This window comes from Dicentrarchus labrax, unplaced genomic scaffold, assembly GCF_905237075.1.
Source record: "Dicentrarchus labrax unplaced genomic scaffold, dlabrax2021, whole genome shotgun sequence".
NCBI lineage: Eukaryota > Metazoa > Chordata > Actinopteri > Moronidae > Dicentrarchus > Dicentrarchus labrax.
Genome location: NW_026136704.1, coordinates 11,859,742 through 11,877,119, shown reverse-complemented (window position 1 = coordinate 11,877,119; position 17,378 = coordinate 11,859,742). Strand labels below are relative to the sequence as shown.

The window sequence follows — 17,378 nt, the reverse complement described above, 5'->3', positions numbered from 1 at the left end:
TGTACAGCCGGGCCGAGGTTAAGGTTACACTATATAGTACTTGATGTACTTTCACACCGACTGTTCAGGTGCAGTGGACCCTCTCTGGCCTCGTACGTCACTTCCTTTGTATTTGTCTGCGGGGCTGCTGTACTGTCTGGCTGGGACAGAGGGTTTCCACGCTTAGCAGGCGACTAACCGCATTAAACCCCATAAAGAGGCGGCTTTTTTTTTATTTTATTTTTTTATCTGTCCAGGATTTGGAAATCATTTGTCGTCGTATTCAACATAACTAGCCATCAAGTTGGAGCTCAGTGGACTTTATTCTCTCGCTGGCTCGCATACCCTTCAGTGAACCACTGCAGCAGCAACAGACCGAGCACGCCGCCGCCGCCGCCGCCGCTGTTGTTGTGAGAGAAGAAAACAAGCTCGGCAAAGGGTTAGTCCGCTAAGCTGTGTGATCATTGACAGAGTTCAATACACACAAGCGTCAAGTGATAGCTGGTGGGAGCTTTGTGCAGCGTACCTTCGAGCCTCTTCAAGAAACCGACAGCTGGGGATATTTTGTCGCTGAAGTCGAGGTAAGAAACGCCGGGGTAATGTGGAGAACTAGCGCAAGTGGCTAACTAACATGCTAACTAGCTGTTAGCTCGGAAGCTATTTTGGCTAGCTGCCTTGTTTGGTCGTAGTGCGGTCATGGTCAGTGTCCTCACTGCTGTCCGAGGCGCCACTTGGACAGACTGCCCATCGGCTTTAGCTTTAGTGTTGTAGCAACTTGTTTACTGTCAAGTTCAGATAGAAAAGCCACCGACCTGCCTTGGACTTGGAAGGTACCGTTTCTTGACTTTGCCCCAGTTAGCTAGGTAACGTACTACACTGAGGAGGATGATGTGTTCATGTTAGGTTAATGTTTACGCTAGGCAGCTCGTGGTTGTACTCGGTGTAGTTTGCCATTTTCCAGACTTCAATGAAATATATTTATCTAACTGGATACCTAGGTAAAGTATTGATATATATGGTCTCTTTATCATTTCCTCAAGTTGTGCTAGCTACATGTAAACCAAGTATCTTAACGCTTGACTGGATATTGTTGTAGCTACGTTAGACCTCCTGACCATTGAACTTGTTTTTGTTGTGTGTTTTTTTTTTTTTTTTTTTTTTCTACTGGTGAACAATCTACAGGGAAGTTGTTGTTCTATTTATTGTGCCAAAGATCAGCCACTATTACTCTGGCCATTCAAATTAGTAGTCGGTGTAGTAGAGCTGTAAACAACAGTGGACGCACCTCTGGTGGCCGCAAAACAGTCCGAAGTGGTGGGAAGCCTTATCTTGTTTTTATCTTTGTAAACAAAGCAGTTCAAACAGTCTTTGTATTCTGCTGACTGTATGCACTGTAATATTCAACCCCATCACTTTCACTGAAATACTGTGAAATTCTGGTAAACCCATTATCTAACATAAGCTGTTGATTCAGGACTGACCCAGGGTCACCAAGGCCTCTCCACAAACATTCAGCAGGAGCTGTGGGAGGCTATTACATTTGACAATAAAGAGCTTTGAAGCCATTTTGCTAATCTTTAGATCAGTGGCATATTCAATATTTGATTTCTAGCTGGCATCACCAGTAACAATAGCTAGTGTATTTAAACATGTCATCCCATGACACTGAAACACTGAGGTATACAAAGGAGAGTTGGGTGAGATGATGTAGGTGCCTGATGTTATAAGTTCTCGCTCTTGGTCATGATAGTCATTCTGTTAGTCCCTTTTTGGATGTCACACTGTCATAAGTGTCAGATGGACAGATATGAGCTGGTGAGAAGACGTGCATATTTCAGCAGTTTTCTTTGTTGTGGAGTTGGGTTTCAAGGCAACAGAGTGCCTCAGAAGGTGAGGAATTTATTCAAGCGCAGTGCTGTGGTGACAACACTCAGATAGGGATCAAGAGCAATACACAGAAAGTTTCCTTTGTTTTGAGAAATAGGTTTCACTTTATGCCTTAACCTCCACCTTCCTGGCTGTAGTTTTACTTCCTTCAGGCCATATGTCTTTTCACATTTTATCTTTCAGTTTGTTCCTCTACATCCAAGAAGGCAAAAAAAATGCACCCAAGGCCATGATTTTATTCAAACTGAGAACTTGAATTGGTAATAGTCAAAAGTATCACAGCTGTTTTGCTCACACATTTAAAAGTCAGTTGTGGTTTTTAACAAAGCGTAACATTGCGCTGACTCATATTGAGTATTCACTTGACATTCTGTTAGTTTTGTGATGTTTTGTTCTGATACAGATGGTTTATAGCTCTTCTCATGTCAATGCATGTTGATGGTCTCTGTGAGTTGTAATGACATGTTAAAGCTACACCAGTTTACACGAGTATTGTTTTTGTATTTTATGGACAGTCTGTAATTTTGTTTTCTGCATTAACAGTATTTATTTCTCTTCTTTTCCTCCAGGTATTATATTATATAGCTTTTTTTTTTTTTTTATCGAAGCCACTTTCAGGCACTTGACCAATAGGAACAGTTTGCACAATTTCCACCAGCTTGTCTGCAGCCCCCTTCCAACCCAGAGAGTCTTCTGCCCCAGCATGAATGAAGTCAGTGTTGTGAGAGAGGGATGGCTTCACAAGAGAGGTAAGGGGGCCCGTTGTGTTCACCATCCATATTCTAAGTCTACATTAAAGTGATAGGCCATGTCAAAATCTGCATTTTGGTTATTAAATCCTAACCCCGTAGGTTTGTAAGGTATCTGTCAAGTTTGCAGTTTCCTGATTGGTGGAGTGGACAGCTGTGCTCAGCTCAGTGCAGCCACTTACAAAACATTCCTATCGTTATAATATTGTCACAGGGAGTAGTGTATTTAGCCATTTTTTAAGCCAAACACACAAGCAAGTAGTCAAACATTAAAGTTAGTTAACAGTTGGATTTAAAATCTGTGTGTTTTTCAGGTGAATACATTAAAACATGGCGGCCTCGTTACTTCATCTTAAAGAGCGATGGATCTTTCATTGGTTACAAAGAGAAGCCCGAGGTGTCCAGTGACCACAGCCTCCCACCACTCAACAACTTCTCAGTCGCAGGTTAGTTTTCCCTTCTGGCTGGCACATTTCAATGAGTGCCAGATTTAACTCTTAGAAGTGTGTTTATGTTTCATTGTTAGTGCCTTCAGTTCTTCTGTGTTAACTGATGTGTGATGTGTCTATGCCTTGTAGAATGCCAGCTGATGAAGACAGAGCGCCCCAGGCCTAACACATTTGTCATCCGTTGCCTGCAATGGACCTCAGTTATTGAGCGAACTTTCCACGTAGACAGCAACGATGAGAGGTAAAAGATTAATTCCAATGTTTTCATTTTTTACGTTGTATATTCTGCCTCTTTGGTAGAATAGGCCTTAGTGAAAGAGTGCTGCCCATAGTGGACGTAGGCCAGTACATCTGTGTATTAAATTTACAAATAAAAAAATATGAAAAACAACTTCAGTCCACACTTCAAGTCGTTTTTGAAAAGTTGTCTGTCTACACGGAAACACCAGAACAACATGAAATCTCTTTTTGCTCCCTAAACTAACAACAAATGATTAGGAGAGGGACAGACAGAGTGGGTACTCTGCTGAGACCATTAAAGCTCTGTGCCCCATTATAAATTACAGTGTGACAGAAGTTTTGACAGTGCCTTTGGGGGAAATGTTTGAAGATTGTTTTTACATGAGATAAACTCAACATTTCACTGAAAAATATTTTCTGAATTGAAATTAATTTTAGTGTGTTGTGTTAGCTTAGACAAGTTTGAATGGTCTTTCCTTAAATGAAGTAAGGACAGAAAGACACAAAGAACATTTTCACAGTATCAAACACAAGAGGGTCTCAATGGGCCTTTGTTCACAGGCAGTGAAATCCACTTTAGTTTGTGAGAGTAGGAAAGACCATCATGCCCAAAATAGAATTCAGTGCCAGATTAAAACCTGATTTATTCACCCCTAACCCAAAGCAATCGTCATTGAGTTTTGTTTACGTCGGCTCTGCCAAGTACCAAATCCCAGCAGCCCCCCAGATTATCCTCTACCTTCTGAACCTTGCTGGACTACTGTTTTTCCTTTAAGATATAATTTCGGCATAACATCTGTACCATCTGTTCGAATACAAAGAGTTCACAATCATTTCTAACTACAATTTGTATCTTAAAGCAAATCTTCCTGCCAGCTTATAATTTTTTTTTAGAATAGATTCAGAGTAATGTAGACATGGCTTTTGCTAGATTTGATCAGGGCAATGTGTGTTTCCTTCTGGGTCAGGGAGGAATGGATGCGATCGATCCAGGCAGTGGCAAATAGCCTGAAGAGTCAGCAGCAGGATGAGGAGCCCATGGAGATCAAATTTGGCTCACCAAGTGACAGCAGTGGCACAGAGGAGATGGAGATTGCTGTGTCCAAATCCCGCACAAAAGTGGTCAGTATTTGCACAAGCAGTGGCTGGCAGCTGAGTGTTTGCTGTGTTTGTCCAGCTAAGCTCATCTTTATTGAGCAAGTTGTTCAAACTTTAAGCCTCTTTCTCAAAGCTTTTTTGGTGAAGCAACCATTAAATGAGTGGAGGGTAACATTTGGGTATATATTTTGTCTGTGCTGATTCGCTTCAATTGATTTTAAATAGCGCCAGTTTGTCTATTTACTGCCGACTTTGTTATCCAGTGTTTAATGACACAGTATGTATAGCTGTTAAAGTTCACTGATCAAGTATAAGTGATTCTCAAAGGAGTTACATTTCGATTCCTTGTTTTGTGAAAAAAATGTTCCTTTACTTGTATGGACCTATCCTTATTTAAATGATTTTACATTGCTGCTGTTTCTCAAGGGTTAATTTAAAGGTCCAATTTTCTAATTGTCATGTCATGTTTTGGACTAATGTGATTAATGTGTGTGTTAGAATACATCATATGTTGTGCACCAACATTAGTAGTGGTGATACAATGGGGAGCCACTGACTCATCAAAATGCTGTTCCTGTACATTACAAAGACAGATATTAAGATGTAATAACCATGGTGTCTTCAAACTAAGCCAGGTTTAAGCTCACTCTGGTGTGAGTGCACTAGATGTATGCACCTTTTTTGTCATAACTTATCTCTGACTATCCCTGTTTGTATAGACCATGAGTGATTTTGACTACCTGAAGCTTCTGGGGAAAGGGACATTTGGTAAAGTGATCCTGGTGAAGGAGAAGGCCACAGGGATGTACTACGCCATGAAAATCCTCCGCAAAGAAGTCATCATTGCTAAAGTAAGTGCTAATCACAGCACAGTAAAATCTTAACTTTTCATTTTCTCTCGAAACATCATTGATATCTGTCAGTGTGGTCTTGCTCTCATTACTCTGTGTGTGTGTGTGTGTGTGTGTGTGTGTGTGTGTGTGTGTGTGTGTGTGTGTGTGTGTGTGTGTTTCTCTAGGATGAGGTGGCTCACACAGTTACAGAAAGCAGAGTTCTCCAAAATACGCGGCATCCCTTCCTAACGGTGAGTTACCAGTGCCTGTATTGTAGCCTCAGTTTGTGCTTTCCAAAATTAATAGAGCATTTAATCAGTATAATGCCGTCACTAATTTTGTTTTCCTCCTCCACAGACACTAAAATATGCATTTCAAACGCATGACCGGCTATGCTTTGTGATGGAGTATGCAAATGGTGGAGAAGTAAGTTTTCCTCTTTCTCATCTGGCCTACAATTCTGTCTGATGTGTTAATATACCTGTGTATGACCTTTTGGAAGATGGCTAATTGTAATGCCCCCCCCCATCTTGTTTTCCTTTGCTACTGACTAAAACTACAGGTGTTAACATACATTGTAGGGAGTGCTTTGGTTACTGCAGGGTTGATGCATGCACACAGAAATGTTTAAACGCACACGAAAATGACCACAAGAAGTACTCCATGCTCAAAAAATATGTTTCTAATTAGAGTGCATGGTAGCTCACCTGGTAGCACGCTCACCCAACACACTTACTGCAGCGGCCCGGGTTCGAGTCAGATATTATTTGTGGAATCAAGGACCACAAGGAATTGTCGTTCAATTTTGTATGTCTTTTTGTTATTTTTCAGCTCTTCTTTCACTTATCGCGGGACAGAGTGTTCACAGAAGACAGAGCAAGATTCTATGGTGCAGAAATAGTGTCAGCACTGGAGTACCTACACTCACGCAATGTAGTTTACAGGGATTTAAAGGTAAGGTGTCTGCTTGCTCTGATGGTATAGTATTAATTTATTGTCAATAAACTGGGGGGATGTTATTTAATATGCTCTAACCTTAGATTATCATACAGTCTAAGGTTATAGCAAGGCATTTAATCAGTGCTGCAACTTCAGTAATTACTTAATAACTGGGCTCTTTGTGTGCACACAAAACAAAAATCTAATCAAAAACCAATCAATCTTAATATTACAACATTTGCACTAACTTACTAGGTACAATGTTTAGTCCTCCTCTTCCATTTTCAATCATATATTGTACCAATGGGTGCTGTACCATATTAAATTTTTCAGTCCTTTTCCCGCCATCAACTGATTTGACTCTAATTTGAATCTTTCCCTGCACAGCTGGAGAACCTCATGTTAGACAAGGACGGCCACATAAAGATAACAGACTTTGGGCTGTGTAAAGAGGGGATCACAGACGGAGCGACTATGAAAACCTTTTGTGGAACCCCGGAGTACCTGGCACCAGAGGTAACTCCATAATGGCTGTGGACTCTGGATGAGAATAGAAATAGACTGAACTGCAACAAGGAAGATATACTTATAGATTTATTTGTTTCCTTGGCACAAAAGGGTCAATAAGTCACAACAACAAAACACATCTGCATTGGCTGTCGGCCAAATTGTTATTTTAAAGATCGGTATCGGCCCATCATTTCTGGTTTGCATAATCATTGCATCCCTATAAATATGTTTCGTGACCAGTTGTTTTGTTATACATAAGTACTGATGCCACATGGCTGGTTGAACATGATGGAAACTAGTTAATTTAGGACAGTAGTTCAGCTGGTTGGTAAATCGTAGTGTTGATTCTGTGGCTGCCACTACAGTCGAATGCTAATTAACCTATGGAACAATCAACAGGTTCCTGAGTTGGGAATATTTGTTATATCAGACTTTGTTCAAAATCTTAATATCCTAAGCAGAGATGCATCCATATAGTAAGGACATCATATCTTTTATTACAGTAGCAGGATACATTGATTATTATTATGTTCGTTATTTTATTTATCTCTCATTTCTTTTCATTCCTACCCTGTCAGGTGCTAGAGGACAATGACTATGGACGAGCGGTGGACTGGTGGGGACTCGGTGTGGTCATGTATGAGATGATGTGCGGCCGGTTGCCCTTCTACAACCAGGACCACGAGCGTCTCTTTGAGCTAATCCTCATGGAGGAGATCCGCTTTCCCAAGAACTTGGCTCCTGAAGCCAAGGCCCTACTGGCCGGCCTGCTCAAAAAGGATCCCAAACAAAGGTTTGTGGTTTGCAGCTGATGTATGTTTTTACAACATTACACCATAAAAATCGAGCACTGATTTAGTAAATACATGAAGAATAATTCAGAATAATAAGTGAAGATAACTGAGATCAAAATAAGCACATGATAATGTAACAACGGTGGCCCTCGTACTTTTTGACTCAGTAAATGATATCAAAAGTCACTAATATTGTATTGAAAGGATGAAAGTAAAGATTTTACCCAGAGATATTGTACATTTGTGAAAAAGCATCAAACTATATAAACATAGCATAAATATTTTTAAATAAGGATCCTTTGAATTTAGTTATTCATGAATGTGACCAAGAAATGTACTGGGTGGGAAATGTTAGGTTAAATAATAATATAAGTCGTCTGTGCTCTATATCGATTGGCCATACTGACGTATGAGTCAGGCTCCACTTCTCATTAGATAATCGGCGACGGATTTTTTACATTTATACACTTTCATTGAAATGTTTTTATTGCAAGCATAGTAACATAAAAAAAACTCAAAACAAAATATGTTACGTGTTTTAATATTAAACCGCACACTATTAATTTAAGATAAAATAAATGCTTACTATTTCTGTACTGTGAAAACATGGCTGTTTGGCAGAATAACTGGCTCCCGAAGATGCAGCTGTATAGCTTGAGAAGAACATTTTCTTCACACCCGTCCACTGTGCTCGGGGCCACCACATATTCAGCTATAAAATAAGTAACCACATTATTAAGCCCTTGTTCCTTCTTGATTAGTTTTGGTGCAGGGTAATGGCCATAAACAAGGACATAATTGATTGTTGTTTTGGTCGAGCCCCTGTGTTTCTGGGAACAGTCGAAGAACTGCTAATATTAGCACATTGAGCACCGCCTGCAGCCTTACTAACACATGCACCTGTAAGCAGTAAGGAAATGAAGAATACATTTGTTGAGAAATTGATAAATACAAGTCAGAAGGGAACAACACAAAATTAAGTGCTTGTTTGTACATTTCTAATGACAGTGTTTGCACAATTATCTGCATAAAGAAAAGGTGGCTGCTGAGTGGGTGATGATGATAGTGTTTTTGTTTTGTTTACAGGCTCGGAGGCGGACCAGACGATGCCAAAGATGTGATGAGCCACAAGTTCTTCACCTCCATCAACTGGCAGGATGTTATTGAAAAAAAGGTGAGGTGCTGGGAGGAGAAAAACAAATGATGTGACATTTAAAATAAGATGTCCAGAATGTAAAATGACTCTGCTTCTCCTCAGCTTATTCCACCCTTCAAGCCCCAGGTCACATCAGAGACGGACACACGTTACTTTGATGACGAGTTCACAGCACAAACCATAACAATAACTCCCCCTGACAAATGTAAGTAGATCAACATCAGTCATTTGTGCTTCAAGACTGGATTTATACATGTTAATACACATTTACATCTGTTTTGAACTGGTGGCTGTATTTCTTATTTTATTTTTATTTCTCTCTCTCTCTCTCTCTCTCTCTCTCTCTCTCTCTCTCTTCCCTCCCCCTTTCTGCATACTCCAGATGACAGTTTAGATGCAGAGGATTCAGATCAGCGTACGCACTTCCCTCAGTTCTCCTACTCCGCCAGCATACGGGAATGATCACTTAGACTCTTGAACAAGCAGGCAGGCTTACACACGATCACAATCCCACATACACACTTGCACTGCTGGGGAATTGGAACAACACAAACAAAAACCGGCACAAGACACATTTTCATTCGGTCTTTAACGCACGTACACTCACAGACACGCACACACACATTTACTGGCAAATCAGACAAGACAGGGATCATAGAGTATGAAATGAAAAACACAAGCCGTGAATGACTGACCTCAGCAGGTTTGTGTGGATAGACTGGCAGCTTTGTCTCTGTACGTACTCTCAGGGTTGGCTTTAGGCTTCCCTGCAGGACCTCTGCTGCACTACACTGGGTACCACATCAAAGCCTTGACACTTTGAAAACCAGGTTATGCCAGCAAGTACCACCTCTTTACCAGCTGTACCCATGCTACACACACACACACACACACACACACACACACACCAACCCATGCATAGACTGCATATATATACACACAAACGAACTTGATAGAATTTTAAAAAAAGAATAGGCAAAATTATGAAAATGGAAAAGATTTGGGGAAAAAGACAAATTTTTATTTCATCGATTGTTACGGTTTTAAATGTAAAGCCATATTTCTGCATTTTTGTGATTTATTTTTTTCATTTTTTTTAACAAGTGCTCTTTCTGGAACTTGCTGTTACAAATCAAGTGTGGGACCGTTCCTACAGTAAGGGGAAATGGGGAAAGGGGGGGGGGACGAGGGTTGCCATTTCTGTGTTTGCACTGCACGTGTGTATAAGCAAATGGGCGCCTGGACCATGTGTGAATGTATGCGAGTGTGCATACGAGTGCAGGAGAATGTGTGAACAACCATTTTGATTCTCAACCATCCATTTGTGTCTGTTTTTATGCATGTTTTAAACTCCGAACCATTGCTGGAATATCGAGAGGAGAGGACACTACACGGCGCACTCGATGGCCTTTTCTAAAAGGGAACAAGCATGTCATTTATGATTGCTGTGACCAGCTTGCCGCTAAATTGACTCAGTCAGGAATACAAACAGGGATTGCTTGCATGGCTAAACCTTCGCTTTAAGAGCTGCATTAATTTAACTCAGAACGATGCAGCAGTCAGGCTCTCAGAGTCCATGTCGCTGTGTCCCGACTGACTTGTGGACCAACTAGCTGCTGGTTGGAGGTGTAAGAGTAAGCTTTCATTAAGGCCAGTTGCGTAATGTGTTAAAGACCGAAAGAATAGAAGGAAAGAGGAGAATAGAGACTAGACGCTTGACCACAGTTATTCCCCAGCCTGACTATAGAGACCAATGTAGACGGACACATTACCTCGATCCAGTAATTCTCACTCCCTGGCTGAAGAGTTGGGCACCAATATTTTGTTTCATTTTCCATTTGTAATAATAGTGTAAGTTTAAGAAATATTTTTAAAAATAAGCCTTTGAGTGTTCCCGTATTTAAATAATGATAGCTCAATCGTTGTTATGTCTTTTATAATGAGGCCAAAAATTGACTGACCTGGTGGACGTTTATCACTTCAAATGATTCCACAAATGATGTTTAGAACCTTTTGTTTGTGTTTTCTTTAACGCTGTGTCGAGGCACTTAAATCTACGTAGTTGTATGTCTGGAGCAACAGTTTGCAGGTTTACAATCCAACTAAATGCTTCATGAGCTGGTCGACCAACTTTCAACCTGCAAACAGGGAGAATTAATCAAAACATTAGCTGATGTGTTGTTAGTTGAAATGTAAATCTGCATACTTTGAGTTATCACGGCACATGATTGAAAGAGGTTCTGGACAGCATATTGAAAGGTGCTCATATTGACACAAACATTTTATATTCCATATTGCTGGAAGAGAAGTTGTTTGCTCTTTGAGCTTCACTAAAGGAACACCAAGACCTTTTTTTTTTGTTTGTCATTGTTTTGTTTTTGTTTGTTGATTATCCTCCTTTTTTGTCCATCTATTTCTCAAATTTTGGAAGACACATTGTCTTGTTTAAGTATACATTATATAAAATATATATATTAAAAGTTTTTAAACTTCTTTCTTTTTGATTAAGTTCTTCATTTCAAGGGGTTTTCATTTGGGATTGCTTACTTTTCTTATGTGTATCAGTATGTTTCTGGTTTGCATTATCATGTCCCTTTGGCTGAACTGAATTCACTGTTAATAATTTGCATAAGTGAGCATATGAAAGGAAAGTATTATAAAGAGATATTACCATCAGTTTGATCTGTCTTTTTGAAATTATATAGAAAATAGTCCCTAAGCACTTAAATGAACTTGCCTAAATTTTGATGAAAACATTTTAAAGTGGTAAAATCTATTTTCCATTCAATGCGTGAAACAAGTAGCTAAGACCCACCCTTTCATTTATTCCAGTGTTGAGAATAATGTTATTGACAATTGAATACTCTTTTCTACCAACGTCTGCAGAGCACTGATTCTACAACCAGGTTTAAAGGTTTTGCAAACACATAATCCATCAGCATTCTCCCCTCATGTCACATATTAATTTGTTTTTATTTAAGTTTGTGTGAGTGACCGAGCGACAGAGGGTGACAGTGAGACGTTTGTGTGAAAGTGGTAATAAGGACACGGAAAGGCAGCAGTTTTTTGACTCTCACTGCTGGGCAGCAGGTGGCCCCAGTTCCTGCAGATGATAATGTGATCAAATGGCTTTGATTTACAGTTCACAACTCCAGCACCTCTTCTCACTGGCTCAGGCACAGCCATCATACTCTAGCCTAGTGTCCTGCTTTGGAAATAGCAGGATCGGATATCAGAACCACTGCACTGATGGACTCCACTGTGGATTTGCCTTCATTGCTATCATGGCCATAAGGGGGTGCTGCTGAACTTTTTTAATATTGGTTGTGAAGCCATACTCTGAACCTCGCTGCTGGCCACGCTTTAAGCAATGCTTCACGGCTAAACATGCAAGTTAAGACCCCTGACCTCTCCTGTAGGCTTACACAGGCACAACAAGTGCCTCTTCACTATTGTGTAAATACCAAAAAAAAAAAAAAAAAAAAGCTTGATGGTGAATGCAGCATTAGTAGAAGGGGAGGCCTGCAGCTTTGTAGTATTTGATTTGCAGCTTTACTATGGTTACCTTGCTTCTCTGTATATTTGAATGTGATCAACAGTCACGAATGTCACACCTGATGCTGGTGTAACAAGATTTTTTTTTTGCTTGTTGCTGTTAGTTGAGGCTCAGAGGGCAATGAAAAAAGCAATCTTTAAGGGGAGGACTTTGTCCTGGTAGACAGTTTCAGCCCCCCCTTGCAAGACTTTACAATGTAACGGGTGATACCTGATACAATATGGTAGCTTATAACATTTGCAACTATAATGTGCCAGTAAACGTTTTTACTGAATAAAGCTGTCTGTGTGTTTTTTTTTTTTTTTTTTTACACTGTACACATGTAAAGTCTGGTGCAACCCATAGCAATAGCTCTGCAATCTTTTAAAGCTTAAAGTAAAGAAGGGTTGGATGTATTATGACCTGGGCCATAGCTGCTATTGAAGTTGTGCCCAATATTGTTTCAGGAAATTAAGAGAGCTTTATGTTGTGACAAGGAATTTTGATCCCAAAATATCATATACATTTCACATGAGCTTATCAAAGCCAAATTATAATATTATTATAGAGTGAAAATAGATTGGACAGTATTAAGCCAGAAACCTTTTTTAGTGGAAGCTGCTAGGGTGGGTGGGGGAGCTCTCTTGACCTCTATTTTTAAAACCCTCTGTACAGCTCTCATATTATGACACATAATGAGGGAGCTGATGAGTTAATAAGGAGGTCTCACTTGCTAACTTATGTTTCCAAAGAACTACATTTGTTTGGATGTGGAAAAAAAAAAAAAAACTTTGGCAGCATGGTTCAGTTTCACGGTAAGGACAGAAGTGAGGAGGGAAATCATATAAATGATGAGTAAAAAAAAAAAATTATAATTATATGATGTGATGTAATATTGATATGAAACAATTTCATTTGAAATACTGTCATAATGTTATCATTTAACATCAATATCTCAGACTGCAGTTGAGGGACATGAACAAAAGCGCTGTTTTGGACCCATAAAATCCTTTATACGTTTTAATATACATATATTATTTAAAACAACATCTCACCGCTGGGAAGAAAAACAAAACGCGGTTCATTTTTTTCAAACATCGACCGGAAGTCCAAACCCTATCCTGTCTACCGTGGCACCGGTGTCCCCACCCCAATCAGCGGGGCCCACCGGGCTTTATCAGCCGCTGTCCGGGCAGTATGGCTGCTCTCTCTGACCCAGGCCTCCGCCGATACCCGTGGATAAGTAGCTGCAGCGGCCGAAACGGGAACTCTGTCTCCGGCTGTGATAATGGCCAGGACTGGTTTCTGCGACTCCAAGCCCCTGCTGGACTTACACAAGAAGGTGAGCATCTGCTTCTCTTCCAGTTTCCAGCTGTTTAAATTTACCTGTGCAACATGTTATTTTTAAACTTTTCCCCGTTCACTTCCTTTCTAAACAACTGATGGCAGCTATAGTAGATGGTATTTATTGTTGAATCTGTTGAGGGAAATGAACAAAAGAAAACTCACTGATTAAACCTTGATCTCAACTTATTGCATTCACCTGCCATGGCCCCAGGTGTGGAGGAGTCCCTGATTAGACTGCTGGAGTAGGACCTTGAGACCAGAACTGAATCACCCTTCTTAACATTTGTTTCATGGCAGGAAATTAACTGCAGCCACCTACAGTCACTATCAAACACATTAAGCTCAGTTGTATTGATAAAAAAAAAATGGATAGGAATGCATTTTTAAGTGTACACCAGTATCACAGCGGTATCTGTGCAAAGACTTTTTTTGTTGCCCCTCCAGGCGGATGAGAGGCGAGCCCCATTAAGAACTTGGGCTAATGCCTGTGGGCCTATAGATCGCTGGCAGCCTGTAGAAGTAGAGGAGTCCAGGATGGCCCCTGTCAAAATGGAGACCGAATGCAGATGGGTATGCCGTCTCTTTCCTCCTTGTCATCTTCACCCAGCAATATGTTGTAGTGTCTCATCTTGGCTCATGTTGGGACTTCTTTTCCCAGCTGTTTTCTGTATATGATCATAACAACCCCACTTGCATGTGCATTTCCCACTGATGTGCATGACATTGTGTTTTCAGGAAAGGAGGTTATCGACGCAAACGAGTGAAGACATTATCATGGGGTTCCATGAAGACAGTCGAACATGCTCAGCTGGTAGTTTTCAGTCTTCTTTACAGACCAATACACTGCCACTGACACACAGTGCAGCACGAACAATCCACCTTCTATCCTGTGTAGCAGATGGGCATATAGAGGACCCTGTGCTGCTTCACCCTCTCGGGCTGCAGGGTCTTCACAGCCTACAGGCACTGGTGCCCAGCTTGCTGCGCCATGAAGTGGAGATGGCCCTGGAGAAGCTGGACCTCATATGGGACCGGACATATGCCTGGGACATGTTCTTGGATATGATGGTGAGACATAAAAAAAACGGGGGGTTGCAAAACGGCTTCATGGGTTATCTAATGTTTCTAAAGGAAGGAACATAATCACTAAAATGTGCTGTATGCAGACCTAATCACTAATTGTATGCAAGAGGGGTAACCTAGAGGATTGGCACACAGCGCACCATGTGTTTTAGTATTTTCTGTGTGTCTGATCTTTTCTGGTTTCACCCTGCAGAGGACTCAAACACAAAACTCTTTTCCCAACGCTGACCTGCCCCGACATTTCACTGATGCCACTCGTGCTGTCCTGATAGACTGGCTCATTCAAGTTCATGTAAGTCTTTCTCTAGGTGGAGGGTTTCTTCTCCCTCAAAACAGAGCTTGTCAAACTACAACATTTTATTCAGATTATTTTAAGGTCATGCTTGTTGAGAAGAACCTGTCAAATGCTGACAAACTGTAGCAACAACCTGCAGCTGCTTTAGTGTAGCTTAGCATAAAGACTGGAAACAAGGGGAAATGGCTCTTCCAAAGCTCAATAATGAACGTTTTGCTTCATCTACTATACTGTTTCTTGGTTAGGTGCAGTACCTTCCTAACCCAACCAAATAAGATTAACTAAGATAACACTCTGTAGCTCCTTTTTGTACTGTATCAAGCTTATTGAACTCCCTGCAAGAAAGCAAATGACCTCATTTCCCAAAATCTCAAACGAATGCTTTAAACTTTTTTTTTTCTTTTGTGAATAAAATTCAATCTTGTATGCCCTGTTTATTTCCTTCCAGGAGATCATGCATTTTCAGGCAGAGACCCTCTACCTGGCCGTACACCTCCTCAACCGCTCCCTGCGTCAGATCAAGGTAGCCACCGCCAACCTGCAGCTCCTAGGCATGGTCTGCCTCTTCCTCGCTGCAAAGAAGGAAGAATGTCTTCTCCCTGAGGTACGCAGGCTCATCCCTCCCAAACTATAAAGCTACAATATGTTAAAGTTTAATTGCTGACTAAGTAGAGTAATGTCAATTGATTAATTGATATTTGCCTCTTCCAGGTGTCTGGACTCTGCTACTTGATGGACCACACTTACACTAAACATCAGCTGCTGCGAATGGAGCGTAAACTCCTCTGTACACTCAAGTTTGACTTGTCCTACTGTCCCCCTCTGCATTTCCTCGTACTTCTTGCCTCTGTTGCTCGCTGCAGCACTAAGGTAGATCTGGATTGTGTGTTTGACCGATAATCTCAGTGATGATCTGAGGATGCGCAGTGTGTAGAGATCTGAAGTATCATCTGTGCCTTTCAGGTGGTGTGGATGGCACGTTATCTTCTGGAGCTGTCTCTCCTGGAGGGCCAGTGTGTGGTGTTTCTGCCCGTGCAGCTGGCAGGAGCAGCCCTCTGTTTGTCCCGCCAAGTTCTGCAGGAGCCCCTGACACCAGAAGGGGAGGCTGCCTGGTGTCTGGCCTCCAGCATTCATGTGGGCAGGTGTGTATCTTCACTTATAAGATATCCCCAGTTCCCTTTTTGAAAAGTGTGTGTGTGTGTGTGTGTGTGTGTGTGTGTGTGTGTGTGTGTGTGTGTGTGTGTGTGTGTGTGTGTGTGTGTGTGTGTGTGTGTGTGTGTGTGTGTGTGTGTGTGTGTGTGTGTGTGTGTGTGTGTGTGTGTGTGTGTGTGTGTGTGTGTGTGTGTGTGTGTGTTTACAGAAAGCAGAGTTCTCCAAAAGAGTGTGTGTGTCCTACCTGTACGGTTTACATTTGCATGCTTTGTGTGTTTTTCAGTGAGACCGACTTGCTGAGGATCATGCACATTGTGGCCACTGCGGCAGCCAAGGCCCACACCCAAGACACCTGTGCCAGTTTTATTAAATTCTCCTCCCCAGAGACCATGCATGTCAGCAGACACCCAGGTCTAAAGAACGCCTCTGGTCTGCTGGGCATATGCACATGACATTCCCAACTCCTAGGAACTCAATTATATCCCGAAGCTTCAAGGTAGAGATACTAGAACATCATCGCTTGAGGGCTGTACTCCTGTAAGGCTGTACATTCCTTGCTGTGGATCCTGAGGAGTTGCCACGGAAATGGTGAGGAAGAAGTGTGAAAGATTTGATGCTGAACACTGTTAAAGAATTGCATGCATTTTGCATGTATGTGAATTAGCCAACTCAGTGGCATACCTGTTTTATGATCTTATCTTGCAGCCAATTTAGAAAATATTTGAATTGTATTGATGTGGCCTTGTCTTGTCATTTGTGAAGAGGGTGTCAAGTTATTTCTAAAGTTTTAATGTAAAAATAAAGTATTTGCTGCAATAATTAAAGTTTCAGCTGTTTTTATTTTGCACAAAATTATGTAATTTTCTTCAAGTCCAGCAGCAGAGCCACCTTGTGACTGCAAGGTTGCCTTGTTGGCCACTCCTTCTCACATGTGCAGGCATGCTGACCATTGACAGTATAATACTGACAAAGCTTACTAGCTCACAGGAGTCCCTTTTGATAATGTTGCACAGCATAACTTTATATCAAGGGTATTTCTCTTCAGTGAATGTAAGGAAACAATGGACATTTTGCACACCGGGCATATTGCAGTATCTGTTTGCAAGCAGCAGCAGTAGGTTTGTTACAACTACATGCAAATCAGCTACTGGTGGAAATCAAACTCATGACTGGCGACTGCAATTCAAGTTCTTGTGCGTATCTTAACCGGCTGTAATTTCTGCCGAACCAATCTTTCTCGGCCCGTGAACATTTGTTAACCCTAAACGAGACTTTTATTTTATATTAAGTCCGCCAGTGACACACACTGTTTTTTGCACGCTTGGGTCTTCC

At 41.2% G+C, this 17,378-nt stretch overlaps 2 protein-coding genes across 5 annotated transcripts; both read left to right on the top strand.

The window, feature by feature from the left end:
* The first annotated feature begins 111 nt into the window (after positions 1-111).
* On the top strand, positions 112-11,127 carry akt2 (v-akt murine thymoma viral oncogene homolog 2). Of its 2 annotated transcripts, none has more exons than XM_051397243.1 (14): positions 112-560; positions 2,436-2,615; positions 2,930-3,061; positions 3,194-3,305; positions 4,273-4,426; positions 5,122-5,253; positions 5,421-5,486; positions 5,593-5,661; positions 6,067-6,189; positions 6,562-6,690; positions 7,263-7,477; positions 8,565-8,652; positions 8,737-8,839; positions 9,017-11,127. In XM_051397243.1, exons 2-14 carry the CDS (start codon positions 2,570-2,572, stop codon positions 9,094-9,096), a joined length of 1,449 nt encoding a protein of 482 aa, XP_051253203.1. In that variant the 5' UTR covers positions 112-560; positions 2,436-2,569; the 3' UTR covers positions 9,097-11,127. The 2 variants fall into 2 exon arrangements, with proteins under 2 accessions (XP_051253203.1, XP_051253204.1); XM_051397244.1 differs by lacking the exon at positions 112-560 and adding an exon at positions 664-809.
* A 2,169-nt stretch (positions 11,128-13,296) lies between these two features.
* ccnp (cyclin P) lies at positions 13,297-16,871 on the top strand. 3 transcript variants are annotated; one of them, XM_051399166.1, is made up of 9 exons: positions 13,299-13,511; positions 13,961-14,086; positions 14,252-14,327; positions 14,415-14,584; positions 14,793-14,891; positions 15,343-15,498; positions 15,606-15,764; positions 15,858-16,036; positions 16,330-16,871. In XM_051399166.1, exons 1-9 carry the CDS (start codon positions 13,458-13,460, stop codon positions 16,496-16,498), a joined length of 1,188 nt encoding a protein of 395 aa, XP_051255126.1. In that variant the 5' UTR covers positions 13,299-13,457; the 3' UTR covers positions 16,499-16,871. The 3 variants fall into 3 exon arrangements, with proteins under 3 accessions (XP_051255124.1, XP_051255126.1, XP_051255125.1); XM_051399165.1 differs by having other exon boundaries at positions 14,412-14,584; XM_051399164.1 differs by having other exon boundaries at positions 13,297-13,511; positions 14,252-14,584.
* The last annotated feature ends 507 nt before the right edge of the window (positions 16,872-17,378 follow it).